This window comes from Vipera ursinii, assembly GCF_947247035.1.
Source record: "Vipera ursinii genome assembly, chromosome: Z".
In the NCBI taxonomy this organism is placed as follows: Eukaryota; Metazoa; Chordata; class Lepidosauria; order Squamata; family Viperidae; genus Vipera; species Vipera ursinii.
In genome coordinates, this window is record NC_139517.1 from 85,574 (window position 1) to 102,045 (window position 16,472).

Genomic DNA, 16,472 nt, shown 5'->3' on the forward strand with positions numbered 1-16,472 from the left:
CCTCAGAGCAAGCACAGGAAAGAGCTTGGCTCCGTTTCTTGTCCAAGGGGGCCTGTCTCCCCCTTGGTCAGAGAGGTTGGGTGACCTGTGTGGCAGGAACTGGGGGGGGGGGGAAGAGATGCTTAGCCTGCACAGAACTGCAGGAATAATTGGAAGAGGGGGGGCAATGCAGAGTTGCAAGGGGCATTTGAGGGCCTTGGCAGGACTGGGGGCAGGGAAGCACCCGTGAACCAAAAACCCGGGGTGAGGGCAGAATCTCCAGTGGGGGCCCAGGGAGGGGGGGGTGATGGCAGGCTTGGCAGCTACACACACACATCCTCTGCTCCCCACAGGCCTCAGGAGGAGGAAGAACCCTGGTTGTACTGGGAGGCAAGGAGAGATCCGGGGGGGGGGGGGAATGTCTGCTTGGCCAGCAAGGAAGGAAGAGGGTTGTTGGAGTGCACGGAGGCCATTAAGGGGCAGCCCAGTTGTCCCAGAGCCCAGGAGTTTGGCCTTGTGGGGCTTCAAGTGAGTCCCTGAGCTATGCTGCTGGGAAGGGGGGGGCGGGTTAGTCCCTGCATCAGCATGGAGCTTGCTTGGGGTGCCAGAGACTAAAGGGGTGGTGGGAGGAATGTGGGGCACCGCCCCCTATGGGGATCTGCTGTGGATGGGCCTTTGGGGAGCCGTGGTTCTGCCTGGCCTTGGGGCTGGGGCTCCCCAGGCGCTCTGTCGTGGCCCAGCGGGGGGAAGACCTTGGCAGCCACGGAGGAAGCCACTGGGCTGGGTGGGCAGAACTGCAGGGCTGGGCCGAGGCAGGCCGACTTGCTGGGAAAGGTGGCCAATGCGGGGTGGGGGGTGGGGTCACCTTTTCTTGTCCTCTGCCTCTCAGACAATCTTGGGGGGGGGTGCAGCAGTGCAGGGGAGAAAGAAGGCCTTGATCCAGATGCCTCCCCCCTCCCCTCTTGACAGCTGCAGCTGACTTGCTGCTGGTGCCCTGCTCGGCAGCAGCCAGGGCTGGGTGTCCAGAAGAGGCATCTGGGGCGCCTTTGGCCACCGCATCCATGGGATTCCCAGCCCTGCGTCCAGCTGGCCGGAGCCATTTCCACAGCCAGGCTGAGTGACCCCCAGAGCAGGGAGGGGGGTGCTCAGCTGCTGCTGGTCCCCCCTCTGGCCAGATTTCGCAATTACATTCGCCCTGGGGGAAGTCCACTCTCCAGGCGTCCTGGGGCAGAGCATTATGGTGCCTCATCCCGGGTGCAGCACAGCCTCTGGAAGAGCGGCTCAAGGTGCTCTTTGGGAGCCCCACCTGTCTCTGGAGAGCAGGACAGCTGCAGCAGCCCCGGGCGTGCGGGCTGGCTGGCTGTGGTGATTCCGATTATTTTTATTTATTTTTATTTTAATCCCATTTATATCCCGCCCTTCTCCGAAGACTCAGGGCGGCTTACAATTTAAAGTACAAATCAATGTGCTTAGCAATAGCCTTCATTCTATGTATATACCTGCTTATTAGGGCTTCCCCCCCCCCCCAGTGGCATTATTACAAAGTCAGCTTATTGCCCCCAACAATCCATTATGGCCATCCAATTTTTTTTTAACTCCCGGCTACTCCCTAGGGGGATATCTGATGGATTTCCTTGGGATCCGGAATCCTAGGGATCTGATTGGCTGGCCAGTCTGGGGAAGCCGGCTGAATCCATGTGTCTGGGGTGGGTTATGTTGTGGGGCCTTTCAAGAGGGAGCATGGGAGGGGGCAAAGCCTCTTTAGAAGGAGGTGGAGGGTGGGGGGGTGGAGGTCCCCAGTGATGGGCTTTCTCTGGGTCGCATTTGTGGGGCTGCCCTGGATTGAGAGGCGACTGCAGGGGGGGGTCAATTGGGGTCTGATGGGATTAGACAAAGAGAGCAACCGCGTTTGGCCAGGAGGGGGCGCAGTCTCCCTTGTACGGGCTGGCCCAGAGCAGACGAGGGTTTGGGATCTGTCCCTGCCACAAGGCCGGGGCTGCTGCCTCCGCTGCTGCAGGGTTCCCCCTCCCCCCAAAACCCAGGCCGGCTTGGGTGCGAAGGAAGGCAAGGGAACCTTTCAGCATGTGCGGCATGCGCCCCCACCTTGGACTCCATAAAGCCGTCTCAGGTGCTAAAAATTAAATGGAGGTAGGACTATGGGAACTCACACCACATTGGAGAAGTGAGGAGTCTCATCTCCAGCTTAGACTTTGGGTGGGTGGGGGGAAACCTGGGCATGAAGCTGTCTCCGCCCAGCCCTGAGCCTTGCTGGCGGCTGACCTTTGACCCCCCCCTTCTGAGCCCATCCGACCTTGAAGAACTGCATGGAGGAGTCCCGGTTCCTTGAAGGGAGCTAAGTGGGGGACGAGTGGTGGGGGGCAGGCAGCCCAGCTCCCCGCAGGGCCCGGGCGGCAGGGAGGCGGGCCTTGTGTGGTGGCCTGACCCTGCCTCCCTCCTTATCTGCTGGCGGCACCTGCTCTCCCAGGTCGCCTGCCTGCCTGGAGGCCAAAGTTCAGCTGCGGTTGTCTGGAGGACGTGGAGCCACGATGGAGGGGCGGGTGGGCGCCTTTCTCCCCCCCAGGGGTAGGTCCTTCCCCTGCAGCTAGGCGGAAGGAGCAGGCGGGCTCTGGACAGCCTGGGCAGCGACCCAGAGCCTGGCCCGGGGACTCCACCCCGCCATCCCCCCCGCATGGCCGCTTCCATGTTCCACCGCCCAGATCAAGGGGGGGGGGCGTCGTGGCTGCTCTGGGACTGGTGATCCTTTTCTATCCCCCCACAGGTCAGCTGGAGAAGATGACCCTGCGCAGGCAGCTGGAGGCCCTCAGCGTCCTACAGTGGGTGCTGACCTACCTCTTCTTCGGTAGGAGCGGGTGGGGGAAGGATCTTCCTTCCTTTTGGGGGGAAGGTGGCCCCTCAGAGCAAAGGGGCCTGGGGTCTCATGCTTCCCGGGGGCCGGCCCAAGGACTTTCTGAGCTCGGGGGCCCTCACCTACTTTCTCAGTCTTGCCTCTAGGAGGGAGGCATGTGGGCGGCGTAGGGGGCCCATGTGAAGCCTGCCCTTCCCCCACCCCAGGCCTCTTCTTCACCCTGCTTCTTATCTACCTGCTCTTCACCTCCTTCTGGTCCCTGAGCGTGCTCTACTTCATCTGGTGGATTGTGGACTTGGACACCCCCGTGCAAGGTGCTGAGCTCCCCCCGGAGTCCCCCCCCCTCTTCCCCAGCCCAGGGCTGCCCACCTGGCCTTCTAGCTGCCAGGCCCCTTCCTGGTTCTCCTGCAGCAAGGCGGGGGCCTTTGCTGTGTCTCCCCAGGGGGGCAGCATTCGAGCTGGGACCCCAGATCCCCTTTCCTATGGGATGCGGTTGTGGAGGGTGGGAGGAGGGGGCAGGGAAAAACAAGAACTACAGTGCTCTGTGAGGGCTTTTAGCCATGCCAGTTCCCCTGGGGGAAGCTGGGTCTGGACCAAAGTCGGTCCCCCTCGCCCTCCCCACCCCGGTCCAGCAAACCCAGCCTCCTCCCTCCATCAGAAGGCCAACACGGAGAGGCAGGACTTGTGGGGAGCCAGGCCCCACTGTTGCCCTTGCAGGACCACCCACCCACGCTCGGCCGCTGTGCTTGTCCTGGCAGGAGGCCGTCGTAGTGACTGGATGAGGCGCTGGAAGATCTGGGAGCTGCACAGGGACTATTTCCCCATCAAGGTAGGAGGAGGCGGGGGGGTGGTGCAGCGGCTGGTCTACTTCGAAGGGACCCAGCCCCGTGCAGCCCCCCCCAAAAGAGCTGCTTCCCGCTGGACCCAGTTTAAGGGGCTGGCGTGCCCTTGGCCAGTGTCCGAAAAGCCAGGCAGGGTGCCTCTGGCGGGGCGGGAGAGCACCAGGAAAGGTCCCAGCTAAAAACCTGCCCCAGCCAGCAGCACAGGTGCGGGTGGAGAAAGGGCCACAAGACCAGCTTCTTGATTTCTTGGAAAATGGGGAGCAGATTAAGGGTGGGACAGTTAGCCTGTGGAACCCATTGCCACTTGCACTGAGGGAGGCTCCGCCCGTGGGTGGCTGGTCACCAGTGCGGGAAAGACCAGGCAGCCCGACAGCGGTCCTCTTCTCCCCCTGCTCTCTTCTCCCCAGCTGGTGAAGACTGCCGAACTGCCGCCCACCAGGAATTACGTCCTGGGCTCCCACCCCCACGGCATCATCTGTGCGGGAGCCTTTTCTGCCTTCAGCACGGAGGCCTGTGGCATCTCCCGGGCCTTTCCCGGCCTGACCTGCAGCCTGGCCCTCCTGGCTGGTCTCTTCTACCTGCCCGTGTACCGCGAGTACATGATGAGCGCAGGTGGGAAACCTTTCTCGCCCCAGCCCGAGACCCCCCCCCGTCTGGTTTCTGGGCCAATGTTTGAGGGCCACGTCCTTTAAACCTCCAAGGTCAGGGGCCATCTGTTCTGGCATTTTGTGGTTTGGGAGATTTTTTTTGGGGGGGGGCTGCTGCAGTGACCCTCTCTTTGGTGTATTTGGGTCAAAACCTTGAGCTAAGAGAGGACCCGTCCCCCGCCTTGGACCTTTCTGCTTTTGACCAGGATGTTTGTCCTTGGGAAGGCCGACTAAGGGAATCTCCTTGGTGGGAGGGAGGGGGAGGTCAGGAGCCCCTTAAGCTGGCAGGCAGAGGGCAAAGACAGCTTCAGGTGCCCCGTTTGTCCTCCAGAGGCCTTGGTTGGCCCAGGGTGGGGAATGCAGCCCCCATGGGAAGGGGCACTAGTGTCATGCAATGAAGTGGGTCTTCCCCCCCCAACTTAGGGATAGCCCCTCCCACCTTCCTTGTCCCATTCCAGGGATGGTGCCAGTCAGCAAGAAGTCCCTGGACTTCCTGCTCCGAACGGGGCCTGGACACGCGGTGGTCATTGTGGTGGGCGGGGCCTCAGAGGCCCTGGACTGCAACCTGGGCCAGCAGCGGCTGCATCTTTCAGGCAGACGAGGCTTCGTGCGGCTGGCGCTGCAGCACGGGTGAGGGTCTCCTTGCAGCCTCGGCTCCTGGAATGGGCGGGCTGGGGGCACATTTTGGGGGGTCCCCGACTTCTTCACCTATTGGAGGAAGAGGTCTCTTCTCTAGGCTGAGAGAGCCCAAAGTGCAGAGCCCTACTCGGGGCGCACGGGGTGCCCCTGTGCAGAATCTCCCCATTTTCTGTTTCTAGCGCAGACCTCGTCCCCGTTTTCTCCTTTGGAGAGAATGACATTTTCCGGCAGCTGCAGTTCCCCGAGGGCAGCCTCCTCCGGCGTCTCCAGCTTGGCTTCAAGCAGCTGACCGGCTTCGCTCCCTGCCTTTTCGTGGGGCGCAGCCTCTTCTTCAGCCGCTGCTGGGGGCTCCTGCCCCATCCATCCCCCATCACGGTTGTGGGTGAGCCTGGGATCTTCTCCCCCTCTCCGGGCTGTGGGAAGACAGCCTGCGCTGGCAAGGCAGAGCCAGCCTTCGGCTGCACTCTCTCTCTCACACAGACACACAAACGCACACATTTTCTCTCTCATTTGCAGTGGGGAAGCCGATCCCTGTCCCTTTGTGCCCACACCCCAACCCGGAGGAGGTGGACCACTACCACGCCCTCTACGTCCAGGCACTGCAGCGACTCTTCGAGGAGCACAAGGGCCACAGCGGCCTCTCCCCCTCGCAGCAGCTCTTCATCACCTAGGGACCCCTCCCCGGCGGGGGAGCCAGGCGCCTGTCTCTGCTGCAGGCTCAGGCGGGGGTCCCCTCTTCCGCTCCCCAGTCCCAATAAAGAGTGTTACACACCTTGTGCCACCCACGTCTGGTTTCTGCATACAGTGGGTGTGGGGCTGCTCTGGAACCCAGCGGCCGTGCCGGTTGTCAGAAGTGGACACGGGGAGCTTGGGCCAAAGGAGGCTACGGAGGAGGCCAGAGGCCAGGTGCCCCTCCCCTTGGCTGGAGACTTTGCTGGATGGGGAGGGCAAGCTGCATGTCAGCCAAGCCTCACCCAAGTGGACTTCAGCAAGGCATTTGGCAAAGTACATCACAGCTTCTTGGTAAGAAAGAACAATATGGGGTAGGCAGGATCATCACCAGATGGATTCGTAGCTAGCTGACCAATCACACTCAACGTATAATCCTCAATGGAACTACATCTACATGGAAGGAAGCATGCAGTGGGGAACCCCAAGTTTACCTCTTGAGCCCAGTTCTCTTCAACATCTTCATCAATGATTTAGATGAGGGGATAGGGACTCGTCAAATTTGCAGACCGCACCAAGTGGGGTGGGAGTGGGGGTGGGGATCACTAACTCTTGGGAACATAGATTCGAGTTTGAGAAGGATCTCGACAAACATAAACACTGGGCCCTATCAAAACACAATTCGGCCATGAGAAAAGTGAGGTTTTACACTTAGGCCAGAAAAGCCAAATGCACAGACACAAGGTGGTGCCTGGCTCAACAGCAGCAACTGTGAGAGAGACCTAGGAGTCCCAGTGAAGAAACAATTAGATATGAGCCACCAATGTGCTACAGCTGCGAAAAAGGCTGACGCTGTCCTGGGCTGACTCAACAGATGGATAGCCTGATCACAAGATGCGATGACACGGCTTTATACTGCACTAGTGAGGCCACACGTGGAAAACTACATACGGATCTGGTCACCACAATATAAAAAAGATGCTGAGCTCTAGAAAAAGTGCAGGAAAGAACCATAGAGAAGATAAAGGGTCTGGAGGACGAATCGCACAATGAAGGGTTGAGGGAATGAGCTATGTCTATAGCCAATCAAAGAAAACATTTCTGGGGGGTGGAGACACGATAACTGTCTTCCAGTATTCGAAAGGCTATCACCCAAAAGAAGAGGTTGACTTACACTCCCCCTACCAGAGAGGAGGAAAAGAACTAATGGGTGGAAGGTTATTAAAGAGAGACGCAACCTAGAAGGAGGGGAAAGATTTCTGACAGAACAATCCCTGGAATGGTGGGTGCCCCATCGCTGGAGGTGTGCAGAAATAGACCGGGCAAACCATTTGACCGGGATGGTGGTACACACCCTGCCTTGAGCAGGGGGTTGGACTAGAAGACCTCCAAGGTCCCTTCCACCCCAGGATTGCATGATCTTTGTTCTAAGTGGGGGACCCGGGAGAGAGGCACAGCCGACGGGTAGGGATCAGCAGACATCCCCCGCCTGCCACGCGCTCCATTCTCGTTGACCCCTGGAGGGCAGCGGGGGGGCATCACTGGGGGGGGCTCTTCCCTTTGACCCGCTAACCGCTAACCCTTCGGCCGCGCTACCGTGCTGTCAATCGGCTGGCGCTTTGCCCCGCGGTGTCTCTGCAGGGTTTGAATCTGAGCCAACGCGAAAGGGCCGCCCTCAAGGGATGCCCTGCGGGGGGAAGGGCCGCCGCCCCCGCTGTCTTCTTCCGCAAGCGTTTGGGGCCGGCCGGGAAACATCTGGCGCGTCTCTATTTCCGAGCGCTGCCATCGCTTTGCAGCCAGCGGCGCCGGCGGCCTCCAACCCGCAAAATGAGTCGGCGGCTAGCAAAAGGGGAGAAGATCGCCAAGAAGGCACCGCTGGGATTCGAACCCAGGATCTCCTGTTTACTAGACAGGCGCTTTAACCAACTAAGCCACGGCGCCACCCGCCGGTTTGCATCCGCGCGGTCCGGGCTGTTCAGTGCAAGCTGGCATAAGTATGTCGCAAAACCCGGCCAGGAGTTTTATAGTTGGACGGGACGGAGACGGCCCAATCCCGGAGCGGAGTTTCAAAACCAAGAAGCAAACCGCCCGAGCAGGAAACGGGAGCCGGGATAGGAGGAGGCGGAGGCCCCTTCGAGGACTGGGGAGGGGGCGCCGCGCGGGGGCTCGACTGCTCGTGGGATCCCCACTTCCCCAGGACCTGAACTTCAGCCCCTCGCAGCTCCCCTGTCGGACGCTTGCGGATCAGGGCTGCTGCTGCTCCTTGATTAAGCGCAGCCGGCTTCCCGTCCCCCCAGCGATACTCTGCAGGCTCCGTCTTTCCCCCGAAGGGCCCAGGAGCGAGCACTCCCCCCTCCTGCCGGTGTCGGCGCAGCCCGGAGTAAAAAAGGAGGATATTGACCCCGACGTGATTCGAACACGCAACCTTCTGATCTGGAGTCAGACGCGCTACCGTTGCGCCACGAGGTCGGCGGCGGGCTTCTTCGGGCAGCCTCCCCTGTGGGCCTGGCACCTCCAGCTCGGGCAGCAGGCGAGGCAGCCCGGCTACCCAGCACCCCCCAACGCCCCCCCCCCCCGCAACCAGCCCCTGCGGCACCCCCGTCCCGGCTGGAGAGAGGAGCCAGCGGGAGGCGCAGACGCGGCTGCAGAGACCGGCCCAGCGGCTGGAGCGGGAATCGTGGGGGGCTGGTCAGGGGAGACTGCCCGTAGGCGCGCCCGGAGGGACGGAGAAGGCGGCGAGACATAGGGGTATCCTTGGCGCGGGCTCCCCGCCGTCCTCGCGGGGAGCTCCGGTGGCCGCGGCAGACCATGCGGAGATGCTTCGGGGTCGTTTGGCTGCCTCGGTTCATGAAGCGGAGCTGCCAGCCGCTCCCCCACCCCCGGCTACACGAAAGCGGGCGCTCCCGGAGTAACGGACGCCTTCTCTGCTTCGGGAGCCCGGCGCCGCTTCGCCTAGCGGTCTGCGGGGCGGCTTTGGACCTATGGGGCGGAGCCGTGATTTGGGACTGGATGGGGGAGGGGCGGATTCCCCGGTGCAAGGAAGCCAGCCGCATATCAACATCCAGGTTCAACCCCCAAAGAATCCGGTGGATTCCGTCCCACCCGGGGTCTCCGTGCAAGTTGATAGTCCGTGGAGTGGCTTTTAACTTACTCGTTAATGCCCTGGAGAACGGCTCACCCAGGAGTTTAAAAACAGCTCTGCCTGTCAGAATCAGGCCAGCCCCCCCCCCGCGCCCCAAATGCGAGGCCGAGGCCACTGTGGGCCCTTCAAACAGGAGCGGGCCACGCCGTCCCCAAGTGCGCCTCTCCGGCAGGTTGGTGGCGCAGCTCCGCGTCCAGGCGCCCCCACGCCTCCCTCGGTCACGGCAGCCGGATTGCTGTAACGGGCTGTCGTGCGGCTCCCCGGCCTGGATGCGCAGCCTGGTTATTTGGTTATTGATGGACTGTTTACGTGTCAACTCGTTATCGACTCTTGGGTAGCATGTGGACAAATTTTCTCCATGACGCTCCTTCCCTAAACTGATTTTTCAGCCCTTTCAATTTATGTTCCTCCCATCTCCACAGTAAGTGGTGCTCCTCTTCCTCCTCTCGCCTTCTTCCTCCTTTCCCAGCATCCGAGCCCCGCCAGAGGTCGGGCTGGGCCTTCGCCTTCTGTGCCCGGAGTGGGGCCGTTGGTGCCTCCAGTAAGAGCTTCGTTTGGTGAGCCATCGGTGGCTTTCTGGGCTGCGCAGTCTTCTCATTCTCCCAGACCAAAGTCCGAAATCCCTACCTTGCTTCTGCCCATAAATATAATAAAATAATAAAGAATAATGAAATAATGAAATGAAACGCCTGGAATGCGGCTCTGACCCAGCCGTGCAGATGCACCTTGTTTTATTTAGCTGGGCTGAGGCGCTCGACTCAGGTTCCCCCGCTCCTCTCCAGGGCTTGGAGAAAGCAACTTCTCCTCGCTTCCCCCATCCTTGCGCCCAGCGCCGGCTCCGGTCACCAGTTAGGATGCCTTCCGGCCGGGCGAGCGGAGGGCCCAGGCCTCCCAGCCCAGCACTAGAGCCCGGGGTCATTAGCTCTGCCAGAGGAGGACCCGCTACCTGCAGTGGGCGCCCTAGCCCTGTTGCGGGGTCCCGCGCCGCTCTGGAGCCTTGAAGGCAGCCGGTGCCCGGCATCTGCCACCTCGTTCGGCCTCCCACGCTCTTCTCTTGCGCCCTCTCCTCCCCCGGCGCTGACGTAGAAGCGCGCACGAGAGGGGGGAGCAGGCGCCCGTCCAAGCCGTCCGTGGGCGGGGCGGAGGGATGTGGGGGGCGAGCTAATCTCCATTCTTCCTGGGAGACGAGAAGGTCTTTGGGCGCAAAGGACCGACGCCGGAGCTTCCGAGCAGGTGCGCCATCGGCTCGAGGCTCGCTCTGCCCTTCTGCGCTTCTTCAGCAGGTATATTGGCGGCGCCTCCCTGCACCGGCCTGTCGGCCTCCGCGGGCGTTGGGGGAGACGGTTGCGGGGCTGCTCGGGGGATTCGGCGTGAGGCGCTGGCGCCCCTCCCCTCCCTCCTTTCTGCCGCCGAGGCCGGAGTGGAAGTTGGCTGCGGCCGGCAGCTCCAACAAGCGAGGAAGGCCTCGGCGGCGGCGGGGGAGACAAGCGACGGGGGAGGGGGGGGCAGCCGGCTTTCTCCTCGCCTCCCGTTCACTCCCCGGGAGGGATCGTCTCCCTCCGGCCGCAACCTCCCGGAGCTCTTTCCCCCGCAAAGGGCCGGCCAGGGGAGGATGGCTGGCTGGAGCGGCGTTTGGTCCGGGGGTCTCCTTGGCTCTCCGAGCCCCGCCCTGCAGGGTTTCCCAAGGAAGGATGACAGCTGCGCTACCCTTCGTGCCTTTTCTGTTTCCAGGGCTCATCACCTGAGCAAGGGAAGGCCCTTCTCCCTCCCCCCCCGCCCCCCCCTGTGTGTGAGAGAGAGAGAGAGAAAGAGAGAGAGAATGCAAGGAAAAGGGAGAGGGAAGAGCAATGTAGCCCGCACTCACTTGATTTTGTCAGGCAGGCTTTGTGGGCCAGTTCACCTGCCAGGGAAGGCAACCTGGAGTGAGGAAGGTGAGGCTGAAGTTCCACTCTTGTCTTAAGAGGGTTTTGACTGAGGGGCTCCGTCCGCCAGGAGAAAATGGTGGGGAAACAGGACAGAGGTCACACCAAGGGCATTGGGCTGACGGCCTCTGCCCAGCTCTGGGGTCAGAAGAGCAGACTTTGGTTGCGTCCAGCCATCTCCAGCCAGCGGCTTCCATCTCTCTCTCTTGGAAAGCACGATGCCCCCCTGCCCTTGGTCCTTGCTCTCCCTTTGAGATGGTGGCTGCATGGATAACAAAAAGTAATTTTTTGCTGAAGCTTTGACTGTCACAAATTCCCTGGATCTGCCGGATGTAAGGGTGAATATGCTTGCTTCATCCAGATCCCGAGGCTGCGTTTCCCCCAAGGCACAGCCTGTATTGTAGGGCGCCAAGTGGGGCTTCTGTGGAAATCTGCGGGAAGCAGGAAGGACCAGCTATGCAGAGATGACCAGATGACTCACAGGATCATGGAGCCGCCTTCTCTTGCTAGGCTTATGTCCATCCCCAATTCCTCTTCTCCCTCTCCACCCACCTTCTCCATCCCACCCGAGAGAACCTGTCTGCACCCTACCGGAGGCCAACCGGGCTGCTTGCAGAGGGCTGCTGTGGGACTCCCGTCCGTGGCCCTTCCTTGGGTGTTTATGGAACTCTGTGTCCCTGCAGCCACCGTTGCCTCTGCAAGCCATGAAATTGGAAAGTGCCGCCGACTCGCAGCTGGAGTTCGCCATAGCCACAGAAAGAGATTTTGAGGAGATCCTGGCCATCTCCAAGGGGATCTACGGGGGCCTCGACTACCTCCCAAGCCGCTACCATGCCTGGATCCATGAGCCAAACCGCACCGTTGTGCTGGCCAAGAAGAACGGCGTGGTGGTAAGGGCCCGTGCGAAGCTGGCTCGCTGCCTCTCCTCCCCCAACCCTTCAGCGGGGTGGGTGGGTGGGTGGGAGAGGCTGGTGGGGAGCAGCATTGGTCAGTGGAACAAAGGGACCTGGATCCTTTCCGAGGGAGCCTTTGGCTGCTCAACCTACTGCCTCTCCAAGGGGATGGCCCCGGGACCCCTAGCCTCCAGATGTTCAAGGTGCACTGCCACATCCTCCTGTTTCCAAGAGGGCTGGCATTAGAGTGGAGTTGTGGGTTTGTCCGCTACTCTTAGGAGGGGTTTACAGAATTTTTGGTGTGCCCCCCTTTTAGTGGAGAGCCCAGCCGAGCTTACAGTCCTGACAAACAACTTGGCCCTAGAATGGGAAGTAGCCCCTAAGGCAGAAGGGGAGACGTGACCTTGCCCTTTCTTATGCGCATATATTGTGTCCAGTAATGGTCCCAATTACTATTGTCAGGTTATGGAAGGAACAACCTGAATTTGAGAAATAGTTTCTAAACGTGCATTGCCCCAAAAGCATTTGGCTGGAGGCCAGATTGGGTTAGCCCTGCGGTCCCTTTTGTGTTCTTCAAAATGGAAGAAGAGACAGTTCTGAAGCAGAAATCCAGAATGTTTCCAAAGCTGTAATGCGGCTGTTTTACTTTATCTGCCACACTTGAATGCCCCCCCCCAAAAAAACCTTTGGAAGGAATACTCAGGCCAAGGCAGGCACTCGCCAAGCACTGCTTAGATGCCCCCCCATTTCAGAAGCTGGAGAAGAAGGACCCTCAGGAGAAACCCCTTCCCCTCTCCTTCAAAGCAAGCTGTGCTTCCACGTTCACTGGACTTTTCACGTAGGTGCCAGGCGGGGCTCTGGTCCCCATCAAGGAACCTGGGGGGCTTCCTTGGACAAGTGCAGTGGGGCTGATTAGAGTTTGGATCCCGAGTGTCCGTGTTTCATGTGGGGCCAGGGCCTCTCCCATGCTTGCTCCACCCATCGGACCTCTTGGAAGTTGACCCCCTGCTCCTCGCCCCCCCCTGCAATCTGCCCCCAGATAGGGCTCCAGTCGGTCTACATCATTGATGCGGGCGAAACCGCCCTGGTGGAGGGACTGCGCGTGGCACCCTGGGAGCGTGGCAAAGGCGTGGCTGGGGTCTTGCAGCGATTCTGCTCCGCCATGGTGAAGGAGAAGCATCCAGAAGTCAAAGTGTCACGCCTGACCCGGGATGACAAGCTGGGCCCCAAGGACTTGAGGAAGTATCGCATCATTGCGAAACAGGTAAAGGGACACCCTGCTCTGGAACGACCTGTCCCTTCTGGGGGGGGGAGGCTGAGGAGGGGGGCGGGACCAAGTATACCAAAGCGCTGGGGCTCTGTTCCTGAACCAGTTGGACCTAGGACAGGTGGATGCAGGACCCTTGGGAGAGAGGGTGCCGGTCGCCTCCCCCAGTTGAGAGCGCGGACCTGAGCCCAGGGCTCAAGCCCTTGGGCAGCCTGGCAAGCTGAAGTCGAGCACTCGGCCCTTCAGTCCAGGCCGGGGGCACAGCCAGCAGGCACACTCCCCAGCCCAAGCCTGCCACCTGATGCTGCGGCCGCCTCAGCTCTTTGGGGAAGAGGCTGGGGTCTCTGTTGGGCCCCAGGCGAGGAGGAGATCCCTGCTGGCAAGCGCACCTCCATGGCCGCCCAGCTTCTCAGCCAGGAAGCCTCAGCAGCTCCTTCCCTGTGGCTGGGCCCATTTCTCTTCGCCCCCTTCTTTCCATTCCTCTTGGAAAAGGCCCTCAAGATCCACTTGGGGGGGGCAATCTACTGGCTGCCTAGGAAGCCCTCCCCAGCTGGTTGCCTTCCCTGCAGACCTGGCTTCCGGGAACACCCCCCCCATTTCTAAGCTGCCTGGAGGGACAAAAGCAAATGGGGATCCAGCCAGACCAGAAGGGCCTGGAGAAAGAGCCCCCTCTCCGGGTCTGTACTGGATGGGACCCCCCTGGAAGCCAAAGGAAGCAGGGCCAGCCCTAGGGGTCTCCTCGGGCAGGATGCCAGCAGGCAGAGAAGGGGCACTTGCCATAGTGGCCCCCCCAGCAGGCAACGGCTTGGTTGTTGCCCCGCCAGGCTCTTCCCGCCCCCCCCTGAAAAACCCTCCTTCCCTTCCAGGGGATCCTTCTGGTGCGCTTCCAGGCCCAGGAGGTGCTGTCGCGGCTGGAGGCTGCAGTGCTGGCGGAGGGCGGCTTCAGCCCGGAGCCTTCGGAGCTGCTCCTGGAGAAGGAGGTGCCGGAGGTCATTCTGAAGGAGGCTTTCCGGAGGGAGGTCCTCCCCAACCAGACCATCATCCAGGACTGGCAGCCCTTCAAGGCCACCCGGAGCAACCTCGGCCTCCTGCAGAAGAAGAGCCTCTGCTGGGTGGTGGATCAGAAGGCCCGCCCGACCGTGGCCACCCTGAGCACTCAGCCCTTCTCTATCCCGCTGGGCAAGGACTGGCACTACCTGAACATCGACGCCTTTGGCCGCAGCCTGGCCCACCTCAAGAGCCAGCTGATCCATCACCTGCGCCTCCAGGTGCCCGCCCTGCGGGGAAGCGTCATGTGCCAGCTGTTCCTGGAGCCCCAGCTGTGGCTGGAGATGGCGGCCTTCTGCCAGGAGGCCCTGGGACTGGAGCTGGCGAAGGACTACACTGAGCAGTACCTGCTGGAGGCCGACATCTGAAGGGCAGAGGGCCCCTCCCTTCCCGAGCCCGCTTTGCCCACCATGGGTCTCCCCTGCCTTTCCGACAGGCCCGGTCTGTCCTCTCAGGTGGGCTCCACAGGCCATCCCGGCGGAGAAGATGCAGGCCCAGGAAGGGGACACCCCGCCCCCCCGCCCCACCCCCGTTGGCTCTGCCCGCGAGGCCTGCAGCCACAGCCCTTCCCTAGGGAACAGCCCGGGGGAAGGGGAGGATGGGTGGCCTCTCCAGAGGGCTGGGCCCCAAATTGTGTCCTGAGCACTAAAGCCCCATCAGCCGAGGTTCTCTCTCTCTCTCTCTCTCCCTCCCTCCCTCCCTCTTTCTCCTCAGTCCTGTTGAGAGGCATCTTGCTTGCCCTCCTCCCCCCCCAGCTGTTTGCCATATCTATTCAGTCATATTTATTACATTTATACCCCACCACAGCCCTACAGGACTCTTGTCATATTGACAGGAGTTCAAACATGGTGAAAATATCAGTGATTAACATCCATTTGAAACCATCCAACACCTGAAATGCTCAAATCAGAAAACCCGAAAGGGACGCCCATGTCGTCCCAAAGGCCTCTGCCTGTATTTCTGTCCTCCACGCTCCAGGAGCTCCCTGTCCACTGGGAGGCCATTCCGGAGGTCCTCTGTGACCCCCCTCCCCCCCGGTCCTCCCAAGTGTGGAAGACCCCCAGCTGCCCTTCCGGCGAGATTGAGCGCAGGGGCTGATTCTGGGGTGGGTGGGTGTCTGTGAAGGCACTCCAGAAGCATCCGGAAGTCAAGCCACGAAAGGGAGCATCTCTGAGCCCTGGGAGCCGAGGCCGTGGTGGGCGTAAGGTGGCCCCATCAGTGAGCACTGGATAATCGGCAGCCTTTTGCATGTGGGGGCAGCTGAGGCTCCTGCCCCACTCTTAGAGGCAGAACCTTGAACCTTGTGCCAGGAGGCCCTGTGGCCAATCCTCTTGCCCCGAGGAGGCCCACAGCTGGGCACTGGTCAAGCTTTTCGCCTATTGTCCTCCTGGCCATGGGTTCTCTGCCAAGAGCTGCTCCTGGGGCCAACCAGGCACCCCGATGGACAAACCGTAGCTCCTCCTCGCTCCAGAGCTGTGGATACCCTCAGCACAGTGACAGTGTTGAACCCCAAACTAACCTCTAACTCAGCCGGTGGCTTCATGCAGAGGTAAAACTGGGTTTAGTTGCACCCTCCCATTCTTTCACCCTGACTGGACCAGCCTTTCTGAGGAGCCCCCAATCCTGACCAAAGTCCCTAAGGATGCCATGTGGAGGGGCTGAAAGCTGCTGAGGGGACCGAAAGGAGCTGGACCGGGGTGCTCTTCCCATCCAGATCCCAAGAAGCTGCTTCCGTCCCAGGTCTGGGTCTGAATCCTGACCAGGTTCCAGACCTTCTGCTTTATCCGAAGAGGGTGGTTTGCCACCAACGCAACAACCTACTAAGAAAGAAGGGCGACAGACCAGGCAACAGCTATACAGCACCTCCGGGTGCAGGGAGACGGGAGAGGCACGCCCCAGGTCCCTTCAAGGCCACCAGGAATGGCCCTTCTGCCTGGAGACGCTGGCTGTCTCCCAGTGGAGGGAACAGCCTGCCTTGGCAGCACCACGAAGCCACAAGGGCCCAAGCTGCGGGCAGAGAGGGCATCTGAGAGAGCGCCCTGCCCCCTTCCTGAGGGGGAACCGACCAAGCTTACTGGCAGGTTGAGCGGAGCCAAAACGCAGGTGAAAGTGAGTGACGTTGCTGGCCCAGCATTGGGCTAGCTAGCCGGTCACAGGGCCAGCAAGAAGCCCTCTCGACAGGATCAGCCGCTCCAAGAAAGGCCACTGGACAGCAGCCCACGGAGCCCCTGAAGGAGAAAAAGCGTTTGGCCTCTCTTACCGCCACCTAGGAGGGGTGAAGCTGGGCAGGTACCCGGCTCAGCCTGTGGCTCTCTTGCCCGTCTGCGCAGGTTCCGGGAGCTGAGTCTGCGCCTCCTTTTCTGCAGGTCCTGCCTCAGAGACCAAGGAGCTGCCCAGGGCTGGCCAGTGGAGAGAGGCCGTTTGGGGTCAGTTGTACCAAGGGCCTGAGGCACTGCTTATGGCCAGTGGTCTTCCCAGTCAGGTGGTCGAGAAGGTCCCTGGTGCCCCTCAAAGCCAGCCTGATCCGTGAGCATACGGGGCTCACCCTCCAAATGTTGA

The 16,472-nt window shown here is 61.0% G+C and overlaps 2 protein-coding genes across 2 annotated transcripts; both read left to right on the forward strand.

Annotated features, from left to right (window-relative positions):
- Positions 1-629: 629 nt before the first annotated feature.
- On the forward strand, positions 630-5,735 carry MOGAT3 (monoacylglycerol O-acyltransferase 3; the record flags this gene model as incomplete). Its single annotated transcript, XM_083378734.1, has 10 exons — positions 630-827; positions 949-1,265; positions 2,465-2,562; positions 2,759-2,839; positions 2,992-3,159; positions 3,604-3,674; positions 4,095-4,299; positions 4,793-4,964; positions 5,153-5,355; positions 5,490-5,735. 10 exons carry the CDS (start codon positions 630-632, stop codon positions 5,642-5,644), a joined length of 1,668 nt encoding a protein of 555 aa, XP_083234860.1. The 3' UTR covers positions 5,645-5,735.
- A 5,675-nt stretch (positions 5,736-11,410) lies between these two features.
- NAT16 (N-acetyltransferase 16 (putative)) lies at positions 11,411-14,281 on the forward strand (the record flags this gene model as incomplete). The annotated part of the gene is made up of 3 exons (XM_083378010.1): positions 11,411-11,596; positions 12,639-12,863; positions 13,733-14,281. 3 exons carry the CDS (start codon positions 11,411-11,413, stop codon positions 14,279-14,281), a joined length of 960 nt encoding a protein of 319 aa, XP_083234136.1.
- Between the last annotated feature and the right edge of the window lie 2,191 nt (positions 14,282-16,472).